Source organism: Salvelinus fontinalis, chromosome 19, assembly GCF_029448725.1.
Source record: "Salvelinus fontinalis isolate EN_2023a chromosome 19, ASM2944872v1, whole genome shotgun sequence".
In the NCBI taxonomy this organism is placed as follows: domain Eukaryota; kingdom Metazoa; phylum Chordata; class Actinopteri; order Salmoniformes; family Salmonidae; genus Salvelinus; species Salvelinus fontinalis.
In genome coordinates this window covers 43,125,937-43,136,204 of record NC_074683.1, presented here as the reverse complement: position 1 = coordinate 43,136,204, position 10,268 = coordinate 43,125,937, and the positions used below count along the sequence as shown (strand labels likewise).

The following is a 10,268-nucleotide window of genomic DNA, read 5'->3' as shown; positions in this document are numbered from 1 at the left end:
TATGGCTCCCAATCAGAGACAATGAATGACAGCTGTCTCTGATTGAGAACCAATCTAGGCAGCCATAGACATAACTAGACAGCACTACTCTACTCTGCCCCATACACATACAACACCCCTAGACACTACAAAACACATACATTCCCCATGTCACACCCTGACCTAACTAAAAAACATAAAGAAAACAAAGAATACTAAGGCCAGGGTGTGACAATCATTTCCGATTTTTAAAATATTTTACAGCGAAAACACAATATGTATTTCTATTAGCTAACCACAATAGCCAAACACACAACCGCATATTTTCACCATGTTTCCACCGCATAGGTAGCTTCACAAAACAGACAAAATAGAGATAAAATTAGTCACTAACCAAGAAACAACTTCATCAGTCTTATAACATATTATACAATACATTTATGTTTTGTTCGAAAATGTGCATATTTGAGGTATAAATCATAGTTTTACATTGCAGCCACCATCAAAAATAGCATCAAAGTAGCCAGAATAATTACAGAGAGCAACGTGAAATACATAAATACTCATCATAAAACATTTATGAAAAATACATGGTGTACAGCAAATGAAAGATAAACATCTTGTGAATCCAGCCAATATTTCCGATTTTTTAAGTGTTTTACAGCGAAAACACAATATAGAATTATATTAGCTTACCACAATAGCCAAACACACAAACACATTTATTCACCACAAAGGTAGCTTTCGCAAAAAACAGCAAAAGATATAAAATTAATCACTAACCTTTGGACAACTTCATCAGATGACAGTCTTATAACATCATGTTATACAATACATTTATGTTTTGTTCGAAAATGTACATATTTATAGCTACAAATCCTGGTTATACATTGTGAATACGTAGCAACGATTCACCAGAATCTCCGGAGATATTTTGGACACTCACCTAATCTGACCAAAGAACTCATCATAAACTTTACATAAAAATACTTGTTGTATGGCAAATGAAAGATACACTGGTTCTTAATGCAACCGCTGTGTTAGATTTTTTAAAATAACTTTACCATAACATACAGCTTGCGTTATTGTGAGACAGCACTCACCAACACGGCGGAGAATAGGAGTCAACATTTTACACAGAAATACGAAATAACATCATAAATGTTTTCTTACTTTTGCTGAGCTTCCATCAGAATGTTGTACAAAGATTCCTTGGTCCAGAATAAATCGTTGTTTGGTTTTAAAATGTCCATTTCTTCTGTCGAATTCGCGCCACAATGCTAGCCAAGGTTGCTAACATTCCCATCCTCTCTTGGCGCAATGAACGGAAAACTCCAAAAGTCCCAATAAACGTTGAATAAACTGATAAAACTCGATTGAAAAAACCTACTTTATGATGTTATTATCATATATATCAAATAAAATCAGAGCCAAAGATATTCGCCGTGTATACCGAACGCTTTTCAGAAGACAATGTCGAGCTCCCCCGCGCGTCGTCGAAGACAAAGAAAATACCGGACCTGTCACTCCAAAAGCTCTTATTCGACCTCAGATCAAGCTAGACACCCCATTCCACCTTCCACTGCCTGTTGACATCTAGTGGAAGGCGTATGAAGTGCATTCATATCGATAAATAAAAGCCAGTTGAATAGGCAGGCCCTGAAACAGAGCCTCGTTTTCAGATTTTTCACTTCCTGTATGGAAGCTTGCTGCCAAATGAGTTCTGTTTTACTCACAGATATAATGCAAACAGTTTTAGAAACTTCACAGTGTTTTCTATCCAATAGTAATAATAATATGCATATTGTATGATCTAGAATAGAGTACGAGGCAGTTTAATTTGGGCACGATTTTTTCCAAAGTGAAAACAGCGCCCTCCTATTGACAAGAAGTGTTAAGAACACCTTCCTAATATTCGGCCTCAATTCATCAGGGCAAATGACATCAATAAGTCTATTTTATGGAAAGAGCATAATGTTCATACTGTTTCGTATACTCTGTGTATTTTGAAAAAAATTGTAACAAAGGACCTTCTAGTTAAATCATCTTTATTATTGTTTTAAACAACATCAACAGTATAACAGTAAAAACATTACAACTCTGGGTTTCTTTTGGTTTACTGAAATCTTTAGCACCATAGGCCCAAATAAAGAAAGAAAACTGAATTCATATCTGGAGTCAATTTTCAAAAAAGAATGTTTTAACTACATTTTATGCCACTTCTGCACATTTAAAATATAGGAGGTCAGTAGTCAAAATAATACATTATAGTGATAAATGCTGCAGAATTTTTTCTCCGTCAAGCGTATTGTGCTGGGGCCCTGGGGGGGTAGAAGGGTAGAGGGGAGGGGTGGAGGTGGGTGAGGGAAGGGTGGATGGGTTAGTTATAGGGACATGGGTGAGGGAGAAGGAGAGGGAGGGGCATGCAGGAAGGCATTTTCACCGTTTTTCCACTCTTTTTTAATGTTCTACTCTTTGGGTGCGTTTGTAAATTCACTCTGGAGTTCCAGAGAGCGCTCCAAGTGTAATCTGGCCATTCGTAAATTCAGAGCATTTCTCTCTCAGAGCGTTCAGCGCACACACTGGACGCTGGCCGAGGAGTAAGGCTGATCTGAGCGTTCTGACCTCACAACGGCAGTCAAGCACCCAAGCTAACTGGCTAAAGCTACTTCCAGACATAAATGAGAGAGCCTCTCTCTCTGACCTTTTTTATCCGACCTAGCAGATTTGGTTAGGCTGTTTCTATGTTATCCAGAGCATTGGTGACTGTAACTGTGCTGCTGGCAACAATTTAATTACGCTTTTTGCCAACGTTTACTGACACCGGCCATATTCCTTTTTTTCTTCTTTTTGTCTTTTAACCCCTTTGACATCAACGTATTCATTATCCTTAAATCTTAACCTCCACATAGAGTACCTATAATCAGATTATTTCAATTCTGTACTGCTGAGCCAAGAGGGATTACACACCTTTTTCATGTCTAACATTCATTCAATTATCTTATTCAAAAGTTATTCAAAAGAATCACAATTGATTATCAATGTATCTCTTACTTACAGAAACGTTTAGGCCCCTCTTATTAATGAGGGTCTGGGTCTTGGACAGATGTTTTTCATACGTCTGCCATTATAACACTACTGCTTTATTCAGCTGACACCCGACACATACAGCAATAAAAGGGTTTGTAAGGACAGCAGTGGTCTTCCAATTTTTGGGTACAATAGTGTCTGTTGGAGCCTTATTCTTTACTTGCCACAAGAGGCATTGCTTTGCACAACACTAATACACCCATAATACATTATTTTGCCAACCATTTAATGCGACAAAATCACCCTTATAAACATCACAGATGATGCTTGTCTGCAAAAGTTTAAAAAATAATCAAACAAATCAATCAAAAACACAACAAGAAAGTTACGCAACAAACTAAAACGTGAAATAAACCATTGCACCACTTTATTTGAATCTTGAACTCTATTGGTTTTCAGTTGCCTTTCTATAAGTACTGTAATAGCACATTGCAGGTGCCATTTTACGAGGAATTATATTTGTTTTCTTTAGTTATTCAATTTACATTCTTTGCCACAGTTTCATTAATGACAGCTGCCAGTTTGCAAAGGAACATGTAGGGACTTGAGAAAACACTACAAGAGATACATCTCTTTCCACATCTGTCTGTGCAGCACTTTAAATTAAACTGATACATACAGTTGAAGTCTGAAGTTTACATACACTTAGGTTGGAGTCATTAAAACTTGTTTTTCAACCACTACACACATTTCTTGTTAACAAACTATCGTTTTTGGCAAGTCAGTTAGGACATCTACATTTTGCATGACACAAGTAATTTTTCCAACAATTGTTTCTAGACAGATTATTTCACATATAATTCACTGTTTCACAATTCCAGTGGGTCAGAAGTGTACATACACTAAGTTGAATGTGCCTTTAAACAGCTTGGAAAATTCCAGCAAATGATGTCATGGCTTTAGACGCGTCTGATAGGCTAATTGACATAATTTGGGTCAATTGGAGGTGTACCTGTGGATGTATTTCAAGGCCTACCTTCAAACTCAGTGCCTCTTTGCTTGACATCATGGGAAAATCAAAAGAAATCAGCCAAGATTTGCTCCTAAGTCTGGTTCATCCTTGGGAGCAATTTCCAAACGCCTGAAGGTACCACTTTCATCTGTACAAACAATAGTACGCAAGTATAAACACCATGGGACAACGCAGCTGTCATACCACTCAGGAAGGAGACACGTTCTGTCTCCTAGAGATGAACGTACTTTGGTGCAAAAAGTACAAATCAATCCCAGAACAACAGCAAAGGACCTTGTGAAGATGCTGGAGGAAACAGGTACAAAATAATCTATATGTACAGTAAAACAAGTCCTATATCGACATAACCTGAAAGGCCGTTCAGCAAGGAAGAAGCCACTGCTCCAAAGCCGGCATAAAAAAGCCACACTACGGTTTGCAACTACACATGGGGACAAAGATTGTACTTTTTGGAGAAATGTCCTCTGGTCTGATGAAACAAAAATAGAACTGTTTGGCCATAATGACCATCGTTATGGAAAAAGGGCGACGCTTGCAAGTTGAAGAACACCATCCCAACCGTGAAGCACAGGGGTGGCAGCATCATGTTGTGGGGATGCTTTACTGCAGGAGGGACTGGTGCACTAAAGAAAATAGATGGCATCATGAGGGAGGAAGACATCAGTCAGGAAGTTAAAGCTTGGTCGCAAATGGGTCTTCCAAATGAACAATGACCCCATGCATACTTCCAAAGTTGTGGCAAAATGGCTTAAGGACAACAAAGTCAAGGTATTGGAGTGGCCATCACGAAGCCCTGACCTCAATTCTATAGAAAAATTGTGGGCAGAACTGAAAAAGGAGGCCTACAAACCTGACTCATTTACACCAGCTCTGTCAGGAGGAATGGGCCAAAATTCACCTAACTTCTTGTGGGAAGCTTGTGGAAGGCTACCTGAAATGTTTGACCCAAGTTAAACAATTTAAAGGCAATGGTACAAAATACTAATTGAGTGTATGTAAACTTCTGACCCACTGGGAATGTGATGAAAGCTGAAATAAATTATTCTCTCTACTATTATTCTGACATTTCACATTCTTAAAATAAAGTGGCGATCCTAACTGAGCTAAGACAGAGAATTTTTACTAGGATTGAATGTCAGGAATTGTGAAAAGCTGAGTTTAAATGTATTTGGCTAAGGTGTATGTAAACTTCCGACTTCAACTGTACATATGACTACATTTGCAGTGTTGTAACGTTGTAACACTCTTAAGAACGGTATATAGATACAGAAATCTTTGTACCACAACATAAATGGTTATAAAAACTGCATATATGTACATTCACTCACACACATACACACTCCTCTCTCAGATTTTCCCAGGGACGGTTCGACGCGTCCTCCCATCGCTGTCGATCTCAACAGCATCAATCTCAACAGATAGTTGATGTTTAAAAAAACCCATATACATTTAAAGACTTCTATAATCAATGCTCAAATTTCTCCAACATTTTCTCCCTCTGTCACTGTCTCTTCCTCTCTATAGTTGTTGTTACATAGGGTACAACAAGTACCCAGAGAAGGATGAGTGGACGTATTGGCCAGCGTATAGTCCTGCGGCCTGGTCCGAGGGTAGCTGGAGGTACACGGTGTCCCCGGGCTGTAGAGGTAACACTGCGCTCCCCGACGCCTGATCCAGGAATCCCTTCTTATACTCGTCATACGTGTACATCACAGGCTCATCGTTCCTCATCAGCGCCACCCACACGTTGGCCCCTTTGCAGTGGACGTGGTAGGCAAAGTAGTAGATCCCGGGCATGTCGCAGGTAAACACGCCTGTCTGGGGGTTGTAGTTCTGACGGCCGTTGTACAGGATCTTGTCGAACACCACAGGCGTTCCCACTGGTGGGAAGGGTATGGTCACCAGAGCCGTGAACGCGGGCATCTCCAGGCCATTGGCGCCCATCACCTCTCCACTGTTTCCTCCATATTTCCCTTTCTTGCCATAGCCGGCGGTCTTGACTCCGTCCAGCCCAGGAGGAATACCCATCTCAGGGAGGACTGCTCCCATGTTAGGGGAGAGGGCAGGGGGTCCGGGTGGGCCTGGGGGACCAGGTAGACCTGGCTGGCCTCGATTTCCTGGTGGTCCTCCAGGACCTTCTTTACCTGGAGGTCCAAGAGGACCAGGAACACCTGGGTTTCCGTTACCCTCAACGCCGGGAAGACCAGGTAATCCGCTGTCACCTTTAGACCCGGGGGCACCAGGAGGTCCGATCGGCCCACCTGCACCTCCCAGACCTGGAACGCCCTTAGGGCCTTGGGGACCCTTCTCTCCTGGAAGTCCTCCCTCTCCCTTTGGCCCAGATAGGCCTGGAACGCCAGGGGCGCCTGGTAACCCTTTGTGTCCGCCTTCCCCTTGGGGTCCTACAGGCCCAGCGGGACCCCTTGGCCCTGCCTCTCCTCCCTCTCCAGGGAAGCCATTCTGACCAAGCAGTCCAGGAGGACCAGGCTCACCCTGGCCACCTGGCAGCCCCTTTTGCCCTCCCTCTCCAGCCTCTCCTTTTGGCCCTGGTTGGCCAAGACCTCCAGGGGGTCCCATAGGGCTAAGGGGACCAGCTGGTCCGATTGGTCCAGGTGGTCCAATCACACCTGGAAGTCCTCCATGGCCTTTGTCTCCCTTTGGTCCTGGGCCTCCGGGCATCCCACCCATCCCTTTATCTCCCTTGGGTCCTGGGAATCCTGGTTTTCCAAATCCGGGCAATCCAGGCTTCCCCGGCAAACCTGGAGAGCCTGGGTGCCCTTTCCCACCGGGCATGCCTGGTTGTCCAGGCAGACCATTCTGGCCTGGTTTCCCTTGGCCTGGCAGCCCTGGTGGACCGGTCTCGCCCCCCTCTCCTGCTGGTCCAGCCAGCCCCTGCTCTCCAGGAGGGCCTGGTTTCCCTGGTCCTCCTGGTGGCCCCAATATACCATTCATTCCAGGCTTGCCCACACCGGGCATCCCTCCCTGGCCTGGAGGTCCAGGGGGTCCTGCTGGCCCTTTGTGGCCTGGCTGTCCTGGCTGTCCAATTCCCTTGTCACCCTTGGGTCCTGGTAATCCTGGTAGTCCCGGCAGGCCCTTATGTCCTGGTTCCCCCTTGGGTCCTGGTTGTCCTGGCAATCCCCCAACCCCTGGTTTTCCTATCCCCGGGAGACCTGGAGGACCAGGGGGGCCCGAAGGCCCTGGCTGCCCCATATGACCATCTCCACCGCTGGGGCCCAGCTCTCCAGGTACACCTGGGTCTCCCATGCCCCCTGGCTTGCCTGGAATTCCCGGGAGTCCTGGTTTGCCTACACCAGGGAATCCTGGGGGACCAGCGGGGCCTGGTTTTCCTTCACCTCCTGGCTGTCCTACCCCAGGAGGACCTGGTGGCCCAGAGGGTCCCTCAGGTCCTGCAGGCCCAGCTGGGCCCTGCTCTCCTGGCAGGCCTCCAGGGAGACCTCCCACAGCCCCACTGGGGATTGTCTGACCTGTAGGGGATAAGATGTCCAGTCAGTCTCAACATTGGAAGATCGCAGGCATAGCACAATATTCAGCACAAGAGCAAAATTAAGTACAATCTGCTTGTGTGTATGTCTTAACTAGAGTTAGGTTAGGTAATAAACATTGAAGATTGACATAGTCTCAACATAAACAACATACTATTGGCCTACTCCATAGTAGTGCGCTACTTTCAACCAGAGCCACAAGTCCTTTGAGATTGCCATTCGATCTCACCTTTGTCCTGTCCACTGTTGACTACCACACCTTTGCGGGGGTACTCCTTGCCCATGTGCATGGGCATCTGGGGGATCTCTTTTCTGTAATGGGGGTACTGCATGTGGGGCATCTCCTTTCCTGGCCACTGCTGCTGACGGTGCTGCTCTTTGCTGCCCATGCCCATGTGGGACAGGTGTGGCATAGGCTGGTGCTGCTGGGGTTGCTGCTGGTGCTGCTTGTGTCCGTAGTATACCCCTGTGTGAACGAGAGGTAGTACTGCAAGCTGAAACAGAGCCACGAGGAGAGGGGCTGAGAGAGAAGGCACGGCCATGGCCTGGGGAAGACAGCAGAGGACGACTATGTTAGCCAATCAGTAAATTGATCAATTGATCAAAAGGTCAATCAATGAGTCAAGGGAATCTAATTCACTGTCAGTATGTATTTTTCAATCAAATGCAAACAGTCAAACATACATACATGGCAATAAAAGCCATATAACTGGTAATATGAAAGCTTTTCCCCATAGAACGGGATTCATGCCCTGATACACCTTCGCATTGTTCTGGCTCCACCTACTGGACAATAAAGAGCAATATATTACACAGACAGCGATGCCCACAGCTGACTACAACCAGTCACTCAACACTTAACCATGGGCCAGCCTTTACAAAAATTGTATATATTGCCAGATGTAGGATGTGGTAACCACAAAACAGTTTTCTTTTTACATGCTCAATCTTGTAACAACACTGCTAACTGACTACATTTACATTTTACAGATGCTCTTATCCAGAGCAACTTCCAGTACTTAGTGCATATATTTTAATACTTTTTTTCTACTGTTCCCCCGTGGGAATCAAACCCACAACCCTGGCGCTTGCCATGCTCTGCCAACTGAGCTACACTTGACCTAGGCAGACAGTTGCCTAACACAATGTTTCCAATGCTGTTGCCTAGGGTCCGGTTTACGAGACTACTAACTGACTGAGCATTGCCTTGGCTTTCAAAGAGCTGATGGAGCAAAATGATAACATGACTAATAGCCCTGTTATCAGACATACTATCAGACAAACGAACTGACAAGGACATTTATACTTCACATGAAAGCTTCTGAAAATAACCTACCAGATCAGAAAAAAACTCAAATGCGTTTCAGCCTACAAGTCATAGCAGAAGAAAAAGCAATTTTACTCAAGATAGGGAGTTGGGAAAATCAATTATTCTCTGTTACGTTTAACATGTTCTTTCTTTCATTAAATAATGAATCATATAACGTGGCTGTTTTTGATGAGACTTTATGTGTGTCTCTGACCTTCTACTGTGAACCCTCCCAGATGTTCCTTGGAAATGAGGGTGCTCCATCAAGACTCAGCCACGGTATGACAAAGAGCATCAGGCCTGGAACTGGGAGATGGTGTATCTTGGCTTTGGTCCTCTTTTGTGTTACTGTAGCCAATTACTTTTTAACCCATTAAAACACGGTTAAAATTCCAATGCAAAATGTTGAGTTTGACTGTAATAGTAAAGATTATGTGAGAAGTAATACTGATTGATTGGTATGCAGTCTCAGAAATATGTTGTTATAGTGATGTACTTACAAAGGCTGGGCAATTTCAAGAATGCCATTGAACTGAATATGTTGTCACTTACTGTAGTTTGACTGTTTGATCTCTCTCACACACAGTTTCTCTCACACACTCTCTCTCTCCCTCTACCTCTATATATTTTTCTCTCTCTCCCTCACTGACTCCCTCTGTCACTGTCTATCCCTCACTCTGTCCCTCTCTCATACAAAACACAGAGCTCTGATGGTCAAAGTCTGTACTGTAGGCTAAACACCAGTATGTTAGAGATCAGCCCTCCAAACCAAAGCTTTTTGTTCAGAGAGCTTTCTGAGTTGGCTTGGCCAGTTAGGTAGCCAGTTCATTCCAATTGGTTGTCACAGCTGACCTTTGTGAATGAGAAATACTGATGGAAGAAGGATGGAACACATTTGTTGGAGAAGCTATTATTCTGTGTTTCTGTCAAATTCATACTTACCATAGAGTTCACACTTTCTGAAGATAAATAAAGACAAATTGCTGCTTTCTCAGGTTCTCTGGGGTTTTTACAGTATGTTTCCTGACAAGCCTCCGAATCACAGCAGCAGCATTTACAACACATACCATTTTAGAATAGATAGGCTACTACTTAAAAGTCATGCACAAGATTCAACCACAGGTATGAATGAATGATGTCAGAACTACTGACATACAAACATGTCTAATGCCGCAATGGAGGTCTACAGTGAGAAATGATACAGAGGGTATGGGTAAGTCAAGTCGTAAGGGATATCCGTTCCTGGTCAGTTCATGTGGTTGTGGTGAACTCCTAGCCTAACAGAGGTCCTGTTAGGTCCTCAGATGTTGGGCTGCAATTGTGACATTGTGAACAGGAGTCAACACAGATAGGTGCAGGCTATCTGAGAAATGTCACCCCATTCTTCCTCAAGGGAGTCCTATAATTCACAGAA

The 10,268-nt window shown here is 43.9% G+C and overlaps 1 protein-coding gene across 1 annotated transcript in view; it reads right to left on the bottom strand.

Annotated features, from left to right (window-relative positions):
• Window positions 1-2,031: 2,031 nt before the first annotated feature.
• col8a1a (collagen, type VIII, alpha 1a) overlaps window positions 2,032-10,268 on the bottom strand; it is a 25,695-nt gene continuing 17,458 nt past the window's right edge. The window contains exons 2-3 of the mRNA XM_055871639.1: window positions 7,775-8,090; window positions 2,032-7,527 (exon numbers count right to left, since the gene is read on the bottom strand). Coding sequence (XP_055727614.1) covers window positions 5,573-7,527; window positions 7,775-8,087 — 2,268 coding nt within the window. The 5' untranslated portion in view covers window positions 8,088-8,090 and the 3' untranslated portion in view covers window positions 2,032-5,572. The remainder of the gene's footprint in view (window positions 7,528-7,774; window positions 8,091-10,268) is intronic.